The sequence below is a fragment of the Musca vetustissima genome, unplaced genomic scaffold (genome assembly GCF_032173495.1).
Source record: "Musca vetustissima isolate MV318-11 ecotype Yass unplaced genomic scaffold, APGP_CSIRO_Mvet_v1 utg4377, whole genome shotgun sequence".
NCBI lineage: Eukaryota > Metazoa > Arthropoda > Insecta > Diptera > Muscidae > Musca > Musca vetustissima.
The window spans coordinates 180,890-202,869 of record NW_026883600.1 but is presented as its reverse complement, the minus strand read 5'-3'; the positions used below and the strand labels follow the sequence as shown (position 1 = coordinate 202,869).

Below are 21,980 nucleotides of genomic sequence, written 5' to 3'. Positions count from 1 at the left end.
GCCTATATTACGATTTAAATGCGAACGTAAATCACCCCCACGAAGAAAACGAAGACGAATACGAAGCAGAAGAAGATGATAATTTTCACAAAAATAAAAATGCTAAAAAAGACTTGGTAAGCAACTCAACCGAAGATGACTTGTATTATTAAATAAAATTAAAAACAAAAAAGAAATTATAAAGAAAAAAATCCCCCAAAAAAGAAAATCAATGTAAGACAAAAAGGAAATTAAAAAAAGAAAAAACTACTTAAGACAAAACTAAGAGAAAAACACACAAAAGATCAATTGCAAAGCGAGAATGTTTAGCTATAATAACAACAACACACGCAAAAATAACATGTATAGAAAAAATGCAACACTGTAATAACGCAAACAGAAAACGAACTATAGAACCCTACCACACATATGGGGGGCGGCAAAAAAGTCATGCAACATAAATTTTAGGAATTTATGTTTTATTATTTTTCTTAGGGGATAACAAAAAATTGTGAACAGAATGCATATATCTAAGGAAATAGATATAAACACACACATCTATAAAAAAATAGAATACATAGAAATCGTAAAAAAATATAGTTTTGTATAAAATAAAAATCCCACTTCAAAAAAAAAAAATATAAATAAAACAGAAAGCGATAAAAACACTTTAGATAACAAAACACTAGAATCTCAAAACAAAAATCAATGTTTTTATGTAAAACTATATAAAAAAGAAATGAAATCAATGTGAGATTATCAAGTAAAAAGTTATTAGCTAAACATCAAAGTAAAATGAATCTCCTGAAACCCTTTTCCCTCAATATCCCCCCACTCCCCTTAATAATAAATAATTGTAATAATGTTATAAATAGAAAAACAGCCATAACAGTTTAACAATAGAGCCTTGATTATATATATAAAAAAATAATTATTTTATATTATTATTATATTTTTTTTAATTAATAAAAAGTATTGTTTGCAATATAATTTTTCAATTTCTTTCCCATCTCGAATATAATTTATCCAACAAATATTAATTCTTTTTAATATTTTTTCTAATCTCATTTATATTTCTTTTTTTTTATAAACTTTGTCTTTATATAAGCAAAAAATTTATTAAGTATAAACAAAACACAAGCTTTAAATATCTCTACATCACAAAAACATACATACGAAGAGAAATTACGAAAATACAACAACTTTTTTACAAAATATTCCGATTTTATTTTCATTTCTTTTTATATTTTACTGGAAAGCCCTCCTGGTCCAATATTGTGTGTTGAAATGCCTAAATATGTAATCTATTTGTCACATAATTAAACCAAATGTCATGTGTAAACCTTGTATGTTTTATTAGAAGACCACTGATGTAAAAATAAAAAAGTTTTTTGAGCTTTTTTAATCCCTTATGTCCCAAGCCGCAATTTTGCTACCAAAAATTTCCTCAAATTATCAACCCAAAAGTATTTAATATTTTGAATAATTAATTTTCAATATTTTATTGTCTTCATCACTCTTAATATTTTCTCAATAATGAATATTTGTTATTTAATTTTCTATTATTTTCTCTATTTATTTATAATACTGCCTCTAATTTCCACACAATTTCCCATTACAGTGATGTATTTGATCACTTTCCCTGTTAAATTAAACGCCAGACTCCCAACGTTTCAATTCTGTTGCTAATTTGCAACATTTTCTACTTAAACACCTTTGACGCCAGACGCCTCTATTGTGTTCACAGAGAATGATGTGACACATTGCCTTTCAGCTGTGACATTTCTCTGAGAAAATTAAGAAGAGTCAGTGATGAAAATATAGAACGGTATTTGTTCTTATTTCTCTCTCACTCTGTCACCTTCTCTATCTCTTTCTCTTCATCTCACATACACACTTCTTGAATGATTTAATATCAAAATATCACTCTTTGAATATCAACAGGGTGACTATGAGAAATTCAAATAATTTAACAGGCTGCACATGCTTGGCACAAAGCAACAGATGCTACGAAGTGGCCTGGCAACCAAACAAATTTATTCAAAAAGTTATCAAAAACCCATCTAAAAATTGGAAAAAATCACAGAAAAATAACATAAGTGGCCTGTCGACATATTTAACTGATATTTTCTTTATATGAAGTGGCCTGGCAACCAAGCAAATTTATTTCACAAAAGTGACAAAAAGTTTATAATATGTGAAGAAAAGTGAAAAAACACACAAAAATGACATAAGTGGCCTGGCGACATATTTAACTGATATTTCCCTTACATTAAGTGGCCTGGCAACCAAGCTAATTTATTTCACAAAAGTATAATATGAGCGTATGAAGTTTAAAAAACAAGGTTTACACATCACTGAAATTAATATTTTATGTGGCCTGGCGATATATCCAATTATTTCCTACACGTTAAGTGACCCGGCGACAGATTACATTTATTTGTCATGGTGGCAAAACTATTTAGAAAAGAAGGGTTTATGCATCATAAAACAATGTGACCTGGCGACATTTCCATTTTCATACATTAGGTGGTCTGGCAATACATACAATTTATTACTCAAAGTCACAAAACAGGGTTTATACATCACAGAAAAAAATATCTTAAGTGGCCTGGCGACATATCTCTTTTACTTTGTGCTAAAGTGCACAAAGTGGCCTGGCAACACATAAAATTAATTCCTCAAGGTGAAAAATGGTCAAGAGAAAAATGGTCATTAACATCTCAGAAGCACACACCTGAAATGGCCTGGCGACATATCTATTCCTATTTTTTCTATACAAAAAAAATAAAGCTAAACCAAAAAAATCAAGAAATACTCACGCAATTTTGTCTTATTTGGAAAAAAAAACTCCTATAATAATTTCTTAAAATAATATACAACTCGAATATAATTTATATATAATTATGAATAATAAAGTTTATACTCTTTTTTATAATTTTATCATTTTTAAATCTTATAATTTTTTAATATTATTATGTTTTGATATTATTATTTAACTCGAATGAAAAAAAAGCAAAACACAAAACAAAAACACCCCCGAAAAAAATGTAACGAAAATCAAGCAAATTTTTACAATTGTGATATATAATCTTTATAAATTAAAAAAATAAAACAAAAATAATAAATAAATCCTTAATAATAAATATGCAAGTTTTTTTTTTTTTTTTTATATTCTTTTTAATTATACAATTTTTTATTAATTAAAAATGCAAAATAAAAAATGTTTAACTTTTTAATTTTTTAAAAAAAAAATTTTTTTAAAAATATTTTTTTAAAATTAATAAAAAAAAATTTTTGTGTAATTTCTCAAAACATTTTTTGAAAGAATTAATAATTACTAATCATCACTAAAAATTCATTCTAAAAATATTTTATAATGTTTTAAATGTTTTTTTTTTTTTTATTTATTTTTTTTTAAAAAAATTTTTTAATATTTTTTTTAATGTTTTTGGTTTATTTTTTTTTCTAATTATTAAAAAAATGATTTGTTTTTTTTACTTTTTGTAATTTTTTATAACTTTTACACCAATAAACTGCAATATTTTTATATTTAATTTATAATTAATAAACACATTAAGTATATACTCAAAAAATAATTTTATTTTATTATTTTTTTTATTTTAAATTTCAATAAATGCCATATAAATAATTTTTAATGATTTTTTTTTTATATTTTTATTTATAATTAAAAAATAAAATTATAAGGATAAAAATGCTTATTAAATATACGACATAAAAATAAAATGCTCGTGCGTTTATATATATAAATATTAATTATAAATTATTGTTTACTAATATTTAGTGTTGACTACTTAAACGTAATAAAAATAAATAAATAAAAACAAAAAATCGAAAAAATAATAATAAACTGCAAAAATAATAACTCCAAAATCCCCTGTATCCTCCCTTTTTCCCCTGAAAATAAAAACTAAAAATTATTAGTTATTAAGATTGAACCCCTGTAATATATCAAAAACAACAAAAAATCTGCTTAGTCATTAAGTTGTAGCTTAAAAAAATAATTAAGATTAAAAAAACATTGGCTTTTAAAAGCATTTCGTAAAAAACCCCAACACACACTCACACACAAAAAAAATGATTAAATCGTAAAAAAACATTAAAAAAATAGCCAATGAAAATAAAAAACAACAACACATAAACAAATGGTGGTTTAGCAATTTTATTAAATAAAATTAAAGAGATTAGTTTTTAAGGCATAATAATAATAAAACATAATAATAAATAAACATATTTTTAAGCCTATAACTACAACTATATATATATATATATAAACACAAAAAGAATCCCCTTATTAATTTAATATATAGATTTAGTTATTATTTCCTATCAAAAAAAAAAAATATTTGCATACATTACAAAAAAAAAGAAATTGTGTAAAATTTAAAAAAAAAAATCCTTCCTCCCCCTTGAAAAAAAAATAAAACTATTCACACCCAAAATCTACATTATAAATATATATAATCTATCAACTAAGCTTAGTAAGTGTACATTATTGAAAATTGAAATTGAATATGTGTAAAAATGCAATATTTCTTAAAAAAAATAAATAAATAAACAACAAAATAAAACCCAAACAACAAAAAATAATTTTAACATTTATAAAAAGGAAATCCAAAACACAACAATTTTGCAAATATTATAACAAAAATAATAATAACCCCCTCTCTCACACTCTCTCAAAAACATGAAATGACTGATACAAGGAATACTAAATAAAAAAGCAAAAAAACAAAACAAAAATAAAAATAAAATTTGGCAAAGGAAAATCTCTAATTTTTCTAAAGCATTTCAACAGAAAAAAATAAAAATATATAATTTTCAAATTTTATCATATCCTTTCAGTTGCATTTATTTTTAATAAAAGTAAAAAACAAACAAAAAAGGAAATCGATCCTTTTAAAAAAATCTACTACAAAAAACTATAATATTTGCAAAAACAAACAAAAAAGAAAAATAAAAGACGTATAAAAAACGCTAAATGAGCCACACTTTTGAAGTAACATAAACATCTCATTCATATCCCCACACACACACAAGCAAACAAACAATCCCCCAGCCTAACAAACAAAATACCCACAAAAATTCCCTTGCAAAAATCCCACATAACATCACTCACTCTCTCTCTCTTCCCAACTCTCCCTCTCCCACACAACAAAATCTCCATAAAAGTGAAATTCAAGAGAATAAATAAAAGCATCACAATTTTACATACATAAAATAAAAAATAAATTTGAAAGAGAACAGACACACACATACACATTAAAATACAACAAATAAATGATGAAATGTAATACTTTGTCATAATAAAAATAAGTAACAACAACATTATATATTAATTATATATGATGATGGTAAATATAAAAAACAACAACAACAAATAAGAGAAAAAAAAACAAAAAGTGAAGAAAAAAAATAAAAAATAAAATTATTAAAAAACAAAAAATGAAATTGTGTTTTTAATTTAATGGGCTTTTGGGCGGAGGGGAAAATGCAACACTGTCAACAGATTTACAAGGGATCTAAAGGTGCGCTTTTGAATTCAAAGGGGAGACAAGGCGAGCATTTAAAATAATAAGGGGTTTTAAATGACAAAAAAACGACAAATTTATAAAAAATAAAACAAAAAATTAAAATGTGTTTTAATTAAAATTTGTTTTTAAAAAATGCAAAAATTATTAAAAAACAAAACAAACAAAAAATTAAAATGTGTTTTAATTAAAATTGGATTTGGGAGAAAAACAAATACTTTTCAAGGGATCAACACAAGCAGAATTTTTTTCAAAAAAATATTTTCTTTAAATAACAACATAAAATTAATTATATATGATGATGGTAAATATAACAAAACAACTAAAAGAGAAAAAAATAAAATAATTAAAACAAATTGGAAATTGTGTTTTTAATTAAATGGACTTTTGGGGGCGGGGAAAATGCAACACTGGGAGCAGGTTTATATAGGGATCGAAAGGTGCAGATATAAATTCAAAGGGTACACAATACGGGGAAAGTTGACCTCTGGAACTTATTTACAAGGAATCTAAAGGTAAAATTTCTTTTTCTAAATGCACACAAAGCATGATTTTGAATACATATATATATATATTTTTTTTAAAGGGAAAACAGACAATTTTTGAAAAAATTTTAATATAATGACCTAAAGAAGCGATTTTTTCGGAAAAGGTCACGTTTTGTTAAAAGTATGCGGGGATTTTCTTATTAGACTAAAGAAGCAAAAGAAGGTGCAATGCAACACTGCAAACAGGTAACAGTCTTACAAGGGATCTAAAGGTGAGGATTTTAATTACCTCAGAGCACGCAAGTTTTGCCATTATTTGTTCCAAGGACATCCAAAGGATCAAAATATGCAGGGATTTTCTTAATAGACTAAAAAAGAAGCAAAGTTTTTTTTTAAAAAATAATATGTTTTAAGCCACTAAAAGAAGGTGGGTGGAGGAATAATATCTAAAGTGGCCTGGCGACATATCTACTGCTATTTTCTATATATTAAGTGGCCTTATGTAATTGAAAATAACTTCAAAATCACTGGAAAATATACTTTAATAATCTATAGATGAAATGCCCAGGCAACATTTCAACTTTATCACTAATTTTGTTAAAAAAAAACTATGTTAAGCTGATTTTTTCTTAATACTTGTCCCAAAATATGCGCAAAATTTTAATAGACTAAAAAAACGAGGATTTTTTAAACCAAATTTTTATGGAGTTTTATAAGGTAGTTGGTTGGAGAAAGATTATCTATACATTAAGTGGCCTAGCAACATTCTAAAATATTTTTTAGGTGGCTAAATCCATATGTAATTGAAAAAAAAATAACTTAAACATCTTCGGAAAATTGTCTTAAGTGGCCAATATCATATAAATGAAATGGCTTGGCATCAACTCAACTTCATCATTTATTTTGCTAAAAATAAACCTATGTAATTTAGAAAGGAAGGCGTGGGAACACATTCAACTGTTTAGATAACCAATTTTTTAAGGTACCAAAATAAGTTGGATGGAAAAATGTTATCTAAACTAGTCTAGCTATAAATCTACTGCCATTTTCTATACATTAAGTGGCCTGGGAACATTGCAAAAAAAAAACATATAGCCATAAAACGGCAACACAAGAAATGAACAAGAAATCAATAAATTTTATTTTGTTTTACAATTCAGAGGGATTTTTATAACAATTTATTATTTTTAGGGACTTCTATTGTTCGATGACCTATAGTGAAATTTTGCGGGAAGTATTTTTTCGCTAAAATTAAGTTTTGATGCAAATTTTAGCCTATTTAAACAATACGCAAAACTTGACTAGAGACTTCTTTCGTTCGATGACCTATAGTGAAATTTTATGAAGAATAATTTCGCCTTTGACATCTGATCGTTAAAACTATGTTATGAGGGTTATATTTAACAAATAAAACAATTCACAAACTCAACTAAAAAATTAAAACAATTTTTATATATTTAAATTTTATTAATAAATATTATATATGCAGATATATTGATGATAATTTTGACAGTGATTACCGAATATAATACTAACTGATTTGTCATTGCATAATTTGGTTGGATGTAATGTGGCGTATAACTACTGACGTTACTTATACGTTACGGAGTATTATTTTAATTGATTATAAAAAAGTCATTAATATATATATATATATAAGTTGATGACATACAGAATTGTTTTGTTCGGCAACCTACAGTGAAATTTGATGACGAATATTTTTTCCATTGACATCTACACACTAAAATTACTATTTGTGGTATATTTTGACCAATATAAGCAATAAGCAAATCTCGACCAAAAATGCCAATCTTATATACCTATATTGGTATACAGATTCCATTAGAAAATATTATATCTACAGATTTTCTGTATTCGGTGAGCTATACTGAAATTTGATGGAGAATATTTTCGTTTATAGTATTCCTCTAGAACTATGTTTTGAGGAAAAGCAATATGTATTGAGTTGTATACCTTAATTTAGAGGGTTTTTTTATAGATACGTGTTATATCTAGAGACCTCTTTTGTTCGGTGACCTATAGTGAAATTTGATGAAGAATATTTTTAGCCTTGGCATCTACGTGCAAAAATTAAGTTTTGAGGGGTATGAGTATTAATCAAATTTAGTAATGCGCAAAATTTGAACAAAAATTTTTCGGAATTGGTTCTCGAATTATTACCGACCACCATATTAACACCTTTGTCATTCTAAAATATGGTATTATTTGGTAAGGAACAATGGAGCGTATAACTATTGCCGTTACTTATACGTCACGGAGTATTATTTGAATTGATTATAAAGGTGTCATTAAAATCGATATAATTTAATGACCTACAGATTTAATTTTTCATTTATGCCAAAATTAATACGAATATTTTATTGCTAAATATTATATCTAGAGATGTCTTGCCTTCGGTGACCTATAATGAAATTTGATGAAGAATAATTTTCTCTTTGACATTTTTGCCGAAAATTTGAATTTTATGGGAGTTTTTGACTAATTTACAAAATACCCAAAACTCAAACCACTAAAAGTTAATTTTTCATTTATGTCTGAATTAATACAAATATTTTATTCTTAAATATTATATCTAGAAATTTCTTGTCTTCGGCGACCTTTCATGAAATTTGATAAAGAATAATTTTCTCTTTAACATTTTTCCCCAAAAAATTAATTTTATGTTAGATTTTGACCAATTAAAAAATACCCAAAACTCAACCAGTAAATGTTAATTTTTCATTTATGTCTGAATTAATGCGAATACTTTATTTCTAAATATTATATCTAGAGATTTGTTATCTTCGATGACCTATAATGAAATTTGATAAAGAATAATTTTCTCTTTAACATATTTCCCCAAAAATTGAATTTTATGGCAATATACATAATACCCAAAGCTCAACTAGTAACTGTTAATTTTTTATTTATGTCTGAATTAATAGGACTATTTCATTGCCAGGAATTATATCTAGATATTTCTTGTCTTCGGTGACCTATAATGAAATTTGATGAAGAATAATTTTACCTTTGACATCTTTGCTCAAAAATTTAATTTTATGGCAAATTTCGACCAATTTACAAAATACCCAAAACTCAACTAGTAAAAAAGAATTTTTCATTTATGTCGGAATTAATACGAATATTTTATTGCTAAATAATATATAGAGAGATTTTTTGTGTTCGGTGACCTATAATGAAATTTTATGAAAATTTATTTTCTCTTTAACATCTTTGCCCAAAAATTTAATTTTATGGCAGATTTTGACCAATTTACAAAATACCCAAAACTCAATTAGTAATTCATTTTTTTTTAATTATTATCAGTGTAGTAAATACATCATGTAGGGTTTGAAAGCCATCATTCAATTCAAAATTTTTATATATTTTAATTTATTTCATATTCCTTAATTTCCTATCCTATTTCATTCAAAATTAATAAGTTTTATTAAAAAAAAAATAATCAAAAAATTATAAAAAATGGCCAAAAAAGCTGCTGCCCAAAAGATACAAGAAGAAATAAATTCGGATGAGGAATTAGAAAGATTTCTGGATCGTCCTGGTTTATTGGGTGAATTTGAATTACAATTTATATTTCACACATTTTATGACTCCTAATTCCCAAATAGTTTTGGATATATATTCTGAATGGTGTGGACCATGTTTGGGTATGGTGGGCAGTTTAAAGAAAATCAAGCTGGAGGCTGGTGGTGATAATCTTTCATTGGCCATTGTAAGGGAATTCATTTCAAAAAATAAAATAATTTTTGATTCGATTTTTATTTTTCGAATTCGTAGTGCAAAAGTGATACCATCGAAGCCCTAAAAAGATTCCGCCGTAAAAGTGAGCCAACATGGTTGTTTGTTGCGGTAAGTTTTTGAGAAATTTTTAATTAGAAATAAGGTTATTTCGGTATTCAGTCAATATCTATGTTAAAACTTTGTAATTTGGGGGATGATGTTAAGGAACAAAATATATATACATACATATTTTTATAAATATATACTACATAAGCTTTCATATAACACCCGTTTTGTTGAGATGCGATAATTTATTCAAAAGTTATACACTTCGAAATATTGGATTTACTTATTAATTTCTTAAGTACAGTGGGGCGTATAACTATTGTCGTTACTTATACGTTATGGAATATTACTTGAATAAGGATTATGAAGCCTACATATATATGTAATACCTGTAGACCTGCAGATTTCATTTGTTCGGAAAATTATATTGAAATTTTATAAAAAAAATAGATAAGTTTTTAGATAACTTTTGACATAGATATTGACTGAATATCGCAATAAAGTCAATATCTATTTTAAAACTTAGTATTAGGGCGATGATGTTAAGGGACAAAATATTCTCTATAAAAATAGACTATTGATCACCAAAGACATTAAATCTCTAGATATAAATCTTACCTATGAAATATGTGGATCAATTTGGAAGTATTACAAAAATATTGTTACGTTATTTGGGGTTTGGGTATTATGGGAATCTTTAAAAATCTCCCATTAAATTCAATTTTTGGGGAAAGTAGCCAAGGAGAAAATTGTTCTACATCAAATTTCATTAGAGGTTACCTAACACAATATTTGTAGATATATTATTTTCCATTGAAATTTCATTACCAATTTGGAAATATAACAAAAATTGTGGTATTTTGGTTGAGTTTTGGGTATGGTGGTAATTGGTCAAAATCTCCCATAAAATGTAATTTATAGGGGAAGTTGTTAAGGAGAAAGTTATTCTTCATCGAATTTCATTATAGGTCCCCGAAGACGAGAAATCTCTAGCTATAATATTTAACAATAAAATATTAGTGTCAAATCAGGAAAAAATTACATATTGACATTTATGGCATTTATTTTTGGGCATTTTTGTCAAATGGTGAAAATCTTCCATAAAAATCACTTTTTGGGGAAAATAGCCAGAGAGAAAATTATTCTTCATCAAATTTCACTATAGGTCACCGAAGAAACGAGCTCTGTAGATGTCATATTTATCATTAAAAATGGTGAACTAATTCAGACATAAATGAAAAATTAATATTTACTGGTTGAGTTTTGGGCATTTTGTAGATTGGTCTAAGTCGACCAAAATAATTAATTTTGGGGATTTTGTTGAAGAGAAAATTGTTCGTCATCAAATTTCACTATAAGTCGGCGAAGTAAAGAATTTTGTAGATCTGCGAATTATATAGATTTTAATGACTTATTTATAGCCAATTTAAACAATACTCCCTAGCGTATAAGTAACGACAATAGTTATACGCTCCATTGTACCAAACCAAATTATGCCGTATTTTAGAATGGAAATGCTGGCAATCTTGCTGTCGGTAATAAATCGAAACCTATGAATCTATATATGTTATATTTATCTATAAAATATTAGAGCCAGTTCCTATACAAGAAAATGTATTTTTTTTGGTCGAATTTTGCGCATTGTTTGAATTGGTCAAAATCTTCAATTAATTAAAATTTTTGGGAATAGTAGTCAAAGAAGAAATTATTCTTTATCGAATTTCATTTTAGGTCACCGAAGACAGAAATTTTCTAGATATAATATTTATCTATAAAATATTAGTATGAAATCAGATATATATGAAATATTAACATTTACTGGTTGAGTTTTGGGCATTTTGTAAATTGGTCTAAATCGACCAAAATAAATAACTTTAGGGGGAATTTTTTAAAAAGAAAATTATTCGTCATCAAATTTCACTACAAGTCGCCGAAGTAAAGAAATTTGCAGGTCTTCAAGTTATATAGAGTTTAATGATTTTGATAGTCAATTTCAGTAATACTCCGTAACGTATAAGTAACGACAATTGTTATACGCTCCATTGTACTCAACCGAATTATGACGTATTTTAGAATGATAAAACTATTAATATTGTGAACGGTAATGAATCGGAACCTATGAATATATGTATACATATAATATTTTTCTTTAAAAAATTAGAAACAATTCCGATACAAGGAAAGATAATTTTTTGGTCGATTTTTGCGCATTGTTTGAATTGGTCAAATCGTCCACAATAATCAATTTTTGGGAGAATGTATTGAAGAGAAAATTATTTCTTATTAAATTTCAATATAGGCCACCGAAGACAAGAATCCGCTAAATATAATACTTAGCAATAAAATAATCGTATCAATTTATATACAAATGAAAAATTATCATTTTTGTTCAAATTTTGCACATTGTATAATTTGAACAATATGTCCCTCAAAACTAGATTTTTGCCCAGAGATGTCAAGGGAAAAATTATTCTTCATCAAATTTCACTATATGTTATCGAACAAAAGAAGTCTCTAGATACAATACATATCTATGAAAATCCGTCTAAATTGTGGTTCAAAACAAAATGCGTATTGCTTTCGTTTTCAGTTTTTGATTTTCGGTTTTATTCCAATATCTTCCATAAAACATAGTTCAAGGGTAGAGAGGTTAAGGTAGGAAATATTCTCCATAAAATTTCACTATAGGTACCCAAAGTCCGCAAATATTTAGATACAATGTTTCCTGATAAAATCTGAGTACCAAAATAGGTATTAAAACTTGGCATTTTTAGTCGAGTTTTGGGTATTTTTTAAATTGGGCAATATATCCCTCAAAACTTCATTTTAGCAAGATGATGTGAATGAAAAAAATTATCTTCATAAAATTTCACTACAGGCCACCGCACCAAAGAAGTCTTTAGGTATAACACGTATCCATAAAAAAAATTGTGTCAATGGCGGTAAAAATAAAAATCTTCTTGATTTCTTGTTAATTTCTGGTGTATCGGTTTTAGGCCAATATGTCCCTTAAATCATAGCTCTAGGCGGATGATGTTAAGGTAGGAAATATTCTCCATGAAATTTTACTATAGGTCACCGAAGTCCGCAAATCTGTATATACAATATTTCCTAATGAAATCCGAGTACCAATATAGGTATATACAATTGGCATTTTTTGGTCGAGATTTGCGTATTGTTTATATTGGACGAAATGTACGACAAAGCTTTATTTTAACGAGGAGATGTCAAAGGAAAAAATATTCCTCATCAAATTTCGATATAGGTCACCGAACAAAAGAAATCTCTAGATATAACACATATCGATAAAAAATTGTATGAATGGCGGTAAAAATGAAAATCTGGCTGATTTCTTATTCCTTTCTTGTGTTTCGTTTTTAGGTCCATATCTCCCGTATAACATTGTTTTTTGAGGATGCTATAAAGCGTAGAAATATTCTCCATCAAATTTCACTATAGGTCACCGAATATAGAAAATCTGTAGATATAATATTTCCTAAAGAAATCAAGGCATTAAAAAAGGTATATAAAATTGGAATTTTTGGTCGAGTTTTGTGTATTTTTGAAATTGGCCAAAATGTATAGCAAAACTTCATTTTAGCAAGGAGATGTCAATGAAAAAAATATTCCTCATCAATCTCTAGGTCCACAAATTACATAGATATGTAGGCTTTTTATACTATATTTAAGTAATATCCCGTAACGTATAAGTAACGACAATAGTTATACGCCCTATGATACCCCCAATAAATTATCCCTAATTTCAGAATGGCAAAGCTGTCAACATTATGTTCGGTAGTGATACTCCCAAACTAATGAGTCTCATACTGGAAGAACTTGCCAATTTGGGTAACACAAAACGTCCCTCCTATGATATCTGGGAATATCAACCAGAAGAAGAAATACGGCGTCGAGCCAAAGAACACATTTTGGCTGAAGCTCAACGTATTGAATTTGAGGCGCGGGAAAAGAAACGCCTCGAGTATCTCACCCATGTTACCGATGTTATAATGGAAAATCTACCCGATATTGGGGTGACGGTCTTTGGTCCCCAAGTTAACCGTGATTTAATTAAGAAAATTATGGAACCTGCCGATACGCTAAAAATGCAATGTAAAGATCGTAAATTTAGTGAAGTGTCCCGAGAACATTTTGATGTGATACATTTTAATTGTCCCAATCCAATAGAAGAAGATATTCTAGAACAATTGGAAGGTAAAGAATTGTTGGTGTGTTTTTGGCGTGTACCAGGCGAGGGCAAAGATGTGGCAAAAATTTTATCGCAGTATGCTAAGGAATTGACCAAGTCGCACACCTACCCAGCGGATGAATTTAATGAAGAGGAGATTGTGGTGCCACCCATATTGGGGCCCTTGGATTTGAAGGTGGAGGTTGAACTGAAGGGTGAGTAGATTGGGTGGATGCGTAATGGCAACACTTATACGCCTAGGTATTCATTTGTAACTTAACAGAAAGTAGGGCGTATACATAACGTCAATACTAATACGCCCAGGTTTATATTTACCCCTTATAATATTTGTTTTTCCTTACAGACGGTGAAATATGGATCGACGAGGAACCATCATCCCAAGAAAATCTGGCTGACAAAGAGGAGATTGCCAAACAAGACTTGGCATTGGATTATGGTTTGGGAGAAGAGGAAGAAGACGATGAGGGCAATGCAGAACCCATGCCACCCACAGAAATGCCAGACTTAGGTTTTGATTTAGGTCTCGATAATGCCATTGAAGAAGTTGAAGAAGAGGATGATCTACCTGTCGAAGAAGTAGTAAAGACACGAATGCGTATTAAAAAAGTTCGCATACCACCCATATGGATAGCCAATAATCATCGGACCCATGCAGCCCTTGTTTATGTGTTCTTTCGTAATCAGACAGCGAGTTTTCTACCTCCCGATCCAGTGCCAGAACCACCACACATTATTATGGCCTTTGATACCTACAAAAAACGTGACCTAATCTCACATGCCGATCATCACAAAGAGGATATACCCTGTTATGGTTTCTTTACCAGTGATGATGTTGAAGAGGCGGAATTCATAGCGAATTCCATAGAGAAATATAGTCCGCAGACAATGTAAGTAATTGCAGAACACGGGGATATGGTTTTGGATTTATAAAAATTTTGTATTCTCAGAAATGATAAATTGGTCCTGAAGGTCAACAAGGCAACCTCCCACACCATGCTGACATTGATCACATATGATCCCACCTATGTTAGTCCCAATGTTAATGTGGGTTTTGAAGAAGCGAAGAAATTCTTCCCGGAAACTTATAAGACAGCCGAGCAGGAAATGGAAGAGGAAGCCAAAAATGCAGCGGATGATTCGAACCAGAAGAAAAAAAATGTGAAATAAAGGTGGAAATTGAAGACCTAGAGACATTCTGAACGAAAAACTCTCAGAAGAAGGTAAAACTTTGCAGAATATTTGGCTCTGAAGAAGACGAACCATTGTCAAGCAATGGAAGACCAAGAACTGCAATTTAAAGCAATGATATTTTATATCCCGCAGCAGCTACCAAATTTATGTGTAGTTAATAAATTTAAATAAATAAAATATTCGAACTATGTGACGTATACGTTGCGACAACACTTATACGCCAATAATGAAATTATTTTGGGTATTTTTTATTTGGCCTAAATCTCCCTCAAGACACGAGCTTTGAGGGTTGATGTTAAGGAGTGAAATATTCTCCGTAAAATTTCACTATAGGTGTCCGACCACAAAAAATTTGTAGATATAATACTTACCAATAAAAAATGAGCAACAAATCAGATATATGGAAAATTTTGTTTATTTTGATCGATTTTTGGGTATTTTTTGTTTTGGGCAAAATGTCCCACAAAACTTAATTTTAGATGGTAGATGCCAATGGAAAAAATATTCCTCATCAAATTTCACTATAGGTCGCCGAACAAAATAAGTCTCTAGATGTAACAGGTATCTATAAAAATCCTAACCAATTGAAGGTTGGGCAAAAATCTCGTTGATATGCTGCACGTTTTTTGCATTTCGTCTTTATGGTAATATCTCACTCAAGAAGTAGTTTTGAGTGGATGATGTTAATGAATGAAATATCCTCCATAAAATTTCACTATAGGTCACCGAAGAACGGAAAATTGCAGGTATAAAATTTCCTAATGAAATCTGAATACCAATATAGGGATATAAAATTGTCATTTTTGGTCGAGTTTTGCGTATTGTTGAAATTGGCCCAAATGTACCTCAAAACTTTATTTTAACGTAGAGATGTCAATGGAAAAATTATTCCTCATCGAATATCACTTTAAGTCACCGAAGACCGAATACAGAAAATCTGTGCTTACAATATTTCCTAATGAAATCGGAAAACAAATATAGTTATATAAAATTGGTATTTTTGGTCGACTTTTCATCGAATTTCACTATAGGTCACCGAATACAGAAAATCTGTGGAAAATCTGGAGATGTCAATGAAAAAAATACTCTTCATCGAATTTCACTATAGGTCACCGAACAAAAGGAGTCTCCAAATATAACACATATCCATAAAAAATCTTGTCAATGTCTGTAAAAGTAAAAATCGTAAAGATTTCTAGTTCCTTTTTTGTGTTCGGTTTTAGGTCAATATCTCCAAACATAGTTCTGGGATGGAGATGTTAAGAGTGGAAATATTCTCCATATATATAGGTCACCGAATACAGAAAATCTGTAAATATAATATTTCCATATGAAATCTGAGTACCAATATAGGTATACAAAATTGGAATTTTTGCCGAATTTTGCGTATTGTTTTAATTGGCCGAAATATACATCAAAGCTTAATTTTTGCGTAGAGATGTCAATGGAAAAAATATTCCCCAACAAATTTCACTAAAGGTCACTGAACAAATGAAATCTGTAGGACCACAAGTTTTATGGATATGTAGGCATTTTATGCTCTATTAATGTGGTACTCCGTAACGTATAACTAACGACAATAGTTATACGCCTCATGATACTCAAATGAATTATCCATGTATTTAGAGAGGCAAAGCTGTTGGAATTCGGTAGTGATATCCCAAAGCTTATGAATCTAATTCTAAAAGAATTTAAAAATTTGTGTAGGACTAAACGTTCCGTCTATATATATATATGAAAATATCAACCAGAATATGAAATTCGACCCATTGAGAAAGAAAGTATTTTGACTGAAGCTCAGCGTATTAAATTTGAGATATTTTAATGGGAAATTAAGGCAGTCTATATTTAAAAGCGTTCATATATTTTTTCAAGCTCTTTTTTTAATAACACTCTGTGGTCTTAAAGATCTAATTAATGTGCAACATAGGTCACCATTTAAAATATTTATTTTGAATAGAATCAACCCCTCAATCTCCACCACCTTCCTGATTACCGGCCACAGCATCACCTTCTCCCTCCGCCGATGTACTCTCACCGCTCTCCTCCTCCCCACTCGATGCATGGGTGCCATCAACTTCAGTTTCTTTTTCCGCTGGTACTTCCTGGGCCTCCTTCTTACGGCGTTCCTTTTTCTTGCGTATTTTCTTTGCCAATTCCGCAGCAATGGCTGCAGCCTCAGCTTCCTCTTGTTCCAGGGTCTTATATGTCGCAGGAAAGAATTTATTAGCTTCCTCCATACCGACCACACTATTCGGACTAACATAACTGGGACAATACGAAACCAAGGCCAGTACCGTTTCTTCGGAACTTTTGTTTACCTTCATTATCAATTTGTCGTTACTAAAAATTGTCGGAAAAATATTTATTTGAAATTATTTTCAAATTTTTATTTCAAAACTTACGCCGTCTGAACTTTATATTTGTGCACGGAGTTGGTAATATATTCCGCCTTATCAGGATCATCGCTGGTAAAGAACCCATACATTGGTATAAATTCCTTGCGGACATCGGCCATAGGTATCAAATCTCGTTTCTTATATGTATCGAATGACATAATAATGTAGGGTGGTTCCGGTTCGGGATCTGGTGGTAGAAAATTCCCAGTTTGATTGCGAAAATAAATATAAATCAGTGCCGCATGGGTACGTTGATCATTGGGTACCCAAATTGCCGGGAGCTGCAATGTTTTGCTGCAGAGCCGTCGTTTTTTGTTTTTCTCCGATTCCTTCTTTGCTTCGTCGGAAGGTTTTTCGTTGTTCTCTACCACGATTTCTTTTTCCAAATCCTCCAATTGTAAATTTAAATCTTCGGTTGCCATTTCCAAACCGGGTTCATCGACAGCTTCTAAATTCAGGTCCTCAATGGCAAGGTTTTCATCCGGTTCTTCGGGGTTATCATTATGATTTTCTTCGGGATTTTCCTCCAACTCTTTTTCTGCCTCCTCTACCTCAGGGGCCAAAGGAGCTTCCTCGTTAATAGGGGTTTCAGGAACATCCTCCGCATCATCAGCCTCATCATCTAAGGGAAAAGATTTGAGATTACATTTTTTATAATAGGATCCCCTTACCCGTCACTTCATATTCCACCACAACCTCAAGCGACGGCACAATTGGTGGCTTTATCTGTTCCTCTTCATTGAATTCATCGGGCGGTATGGTTTCCGTTTTCGTCAACTCCTTGGCATATTCATTTAATATTGCCGGTACCTCCTCCCCCTCACCGGGTATTTTCCAATAGCACAACAACAGCTCCTTTCCCTCCAACTGCTTCAAAATATCCTCATCAATGGGGTTCGTACAATCGTGATGTATGATTTTAAAATCTTCACGATTAATCTGCGTCACCTTACGATCTTTACATTGAATTTTTAAAATATCTGCCGGTTCCATTATTTTCTTAAACATATCACGATTTACTTGCGGACCAAACAACGTTACACCCATATCATTTAGATTTTCCATAATCGTATCGGTTACATACTTTAAATACGCCAAGCGTTTCTTTTCCGCAACGGCAGCTTCGATTTTGCGGGCTGCTTCTTCGTCCCGCTCGACAATTTCTCGGCGAGTAATTTCTTCCGGTTGTAATTCGGTGATTTCATAAAATCGTCGATTTTTATTACCCACGAGATTTAGTTCGTTGACAATCATTGCCATTAGTTTGGGGACATTTGTGCCGAACATAAGATTAACCGCCTTGCCACCCTGTGGGGATACCAAAAAATCAAAACAATTGAGAATTATTTGGACGCAAAATCCTTCAGATTTTCTTACCGTTACAAACAACCATGTGGGCTCACTTTTCCTGCGAAATCTGGCCAAGGCTGTTATGTGATCGGATTTACACTAAAATAAAGAAGAAGATATCAAATCTATTATAAATTACAAATCCAAAAAATCAGAAACTTACAATGGCCAACTGCAAATTATCACCACCAACTTCAAGCTTGACCTTTTTCAAACTGCCCACCATGCCCAGACAAGGGCCACACCATTCCGAGCAAACATCTAAAACTAGAAACAAAAATTTTAGGTTAGGTTTTACAACATATCTGTAGTGAAAACTTACCCAATAATCCTGGCTTCTCTAAAAACTTTTCAAAATCTTCATCATTGGATATATCGGTTTGCAGTTGTTGAACACCACCCTTTTTGGCCATAGTTCAGTTCTCTCACAGACTTTCAGAACTGTAGCACTCAAAATTTAGCAAATAATTGACCAAACATTTTAACTTAGTAACGGCCAAACATTACGGTTGCCAACAGGGTAACCATTGTGTTGAACAACATCGTTCACTAAACGGAACAAAGTGTTTCTTTCAAAGGAACTAGTTTCATTCAGTACATTTCAATGAATCACATAGTGAACAATTTATGTCTGTTGTTGGTGAATGTCATGGCAAATCACAGTGAAATGATAACAAATTACAACCCGTTAGATGAGAGTTGATTAGAATTTATTCTGGTGGACATTTTTTTGGTTCAGAAACTGGATATAAATCAGTTGGGCGCCATTCTTTTCAACCGATTATCTCTTCAGGAGTTTTGAAATAAAATGATTTTTGTCCTGTTTTTCATACTTTGGGCTCCAAAATTTGCATCATCTTCCATTATTCCGAACTTTAGCATAGAATTGGCTGTAATTCATCATTTTGGATTATTTTAGGGTAGGAAATCCCTCTACGAAAAATTGTGAATATTGACCCAAGTTTCAAGAGACTTCTGACACGTATTGTAGTGTCTGTAGTTAGGTGAGTTCTTTGGCATCTGGGTATCGATAAAGAAACACAACCAGCGGGCAAAAATTGATTTGATTCAAAGAACCTCAGGGAAAAAGCAATCTTGACACAACCTTCCGAGACAGTTGGGGACTCAATCTCAAATTCCGCGTCTGAACATGAGAATAAGACATAACCGTCTTAGGAGGAGCAAGATGATAAACATAGTGAGCAAGGATATCGCAAAGCTTACACCAAGAAAAAAGTGGGTTATATGTTGTACCATGGTATAATAATAGAAGGTAACAGCAAGTGTTGTTGTACAACAAACGATACAACAACCACATGGCAATTTGTTGTTGTAAGTTATATTAGTGTCAACGTCATTTGACAGAAAAATGTAAACAAACAAATTATCAACAAATTATTTTATTTTGAAAATGAAATATTTTCGAATCCTAAAAATAAAATTTGAAAAACATGAATGAAAATCTATCTAATTTATATTTCTATCGCTTCCAAGTCTTTCCTATAATTAAGCCATTGCCACTTATATGTGTAACACCTATGAAAATGCAGGGAATTGCGAGTTATTCCATGAAGAAATATTTGCTTCCTCAAACTTTCCCAGTAGGCAGATTGAGTAAATTTAACACGGGAGCACATTTAATAAAGAACAATTTCAAATTGTATGTGTTCCCAATTTTCCTGTTGGTGATTTTTAAAAACATAATTTGTCATATTCATATTGACACTAGTATTACTTGGAATCAAATTAGCTGGGATTTGCTGTTACCTTTTATAATTGTACCATGATGTTGTACAAACACCAGACCAGAATGAACCAGAGAAACAAGTGTGAATAGCAAACTGACTACCAGAAGGGTAAGCCTAACCTTTCCTCCAATTCTTTAGAAGAGGCAGAGGGTATTCGCTATTCTGAAGAATAGACGAATGCCAAACTTGCACAAGTGGAAAGGAGCTTCCCGTTGTCATATATAAAGGAAAGGGGGCTCATCCTAAAGTAAAAGAAGACTGCCACGAGAATCCATCGATTAAGTGTGGAATCTTCTGTTAAGATCGAGAATCCCAAAAGGCCTAACCAGACATTATGGAAGAGGAGAAGGAGCTTTCCGTCGGCTAATATAAAGGGAATAAGTGCTGCAGAGTCATCCCAAATTTAAAGAAAACTCCCACGAGAATCCATTGACTGAGGACCGCGAAGCTGGATTTAATATCCAGAAGACGAGCCGGGCCTAGGAATCTTCTGTGAAGATCGAGAATCCCAAAAAGCCTAACTGGATTTTATGACAGTGGAATAGGGTTGCAATAATTGGCATCATCTTATGTCAAGAGATCAGCTATGAATGAAGAATAGTGCATCCTAGAAATTAAAAAAATGAGAACCATAAGGAGGTGATGTATGCGATGAATAAAAAGATCATGGAGCATCAGCTACAAGGAAGGGATCCCTTCAATGCTAGCATAGAAGCACTGAGAAAACTTGTAGCAAATATTGTCTCCATAAGCAAGGCAATCAAACTCAAGCTGCGAGAAAACAGAGGTCTCGCCAGAGGAAACGGACTAAAGATTTTAATTTTTCTGTTGGGCGCCACTGCATCGACCATTTTCATATCAAACTCGTAAGCAAACTCTACTACTAGCATTTAACAATTTCCCAACTCATAGCTAGTTATAAAGTTCTGAAAACTTTGGTTGGCATGGGAACTTGTGCACTTGGTTTTCGATAACTTGGGGTGGTTTTCGATAACCTCCTTAATTTTTTCTCGCATTTTGAAAACTTTGGTTGGCACCTCCTGTGGCAAGGATATAGAAACGTTGGTAACGACATACAAGGTCATGGTCTGGACTTTTTTCCTTAGTGACACACAATGTATATCCTTGCAAACTATTGAAAAAAATGTTCCCCGAATTGCTAACGGGTGTGTTCAGATGATGAGCGTCAATCATCTTCAGGATGCTGTCAGTCAAGCAACATAATGTGTTGTTTACTAAACAGTTCCTGCTGCCAT

The 21,980-nt window shown here is 30.7% G+C and overlaps 2 protein-coding genes across 2 annotated transcripts; one reads left to right on the top strand and one right to left on the bottom strand.

Moving 5' to 3' along the window:
• Positions 1-9,453: 9,453 nt before the first annotated feature.
• Positions 9,454-15,203, top strand: LOC133330513 (uncharacterized). The gene is made up of 6 exons (XM_061538949.1): positions 9,454-9,590; positions 9,649-9,752; positions 9,818-9,889; positions 13,594-14,230; positions 14,380-14,923; positions 14,984-15,203. The coding sequence occupies exons 1-6, from the start codon at positions 9,500-9,502 to the stop codon at positions 15,201-15,203; spliced, it is 1,668 nt and encodes a 555-aa protein (XP_061394933.1). The 5' UTR covers positions 9,454-9,499.
• A 1,994-nt stretch (positions 15,204-17,197) lies between these two features.
• On the bottom strand, positions 17,198-19,390 carry LOC133330512 (uncharacterized). Its single transcript, XM_061538948.1, has 6 exons — positions 19,299-19,390; positions 19,140-19,243; positions 19,004-19,075; positions 18,298-18,934; positions 17,633-18,248; positions 17,198-17,570 (listed from the first exon to the last, which is right to left on the bottom strand). The coding sequence occupies exons 1-6, from the start codon at positions 19,387-19,389 to the stop codon at positions 17,198-17,200; spliced, it is 1,893 nt and encodes a 630-aa protein (XP_061394932.1). The 5' UTR covers position 19,390.
• Between the last annotated feature and the right edge of the window lie 2,590 nt (positions 19,391-21,980).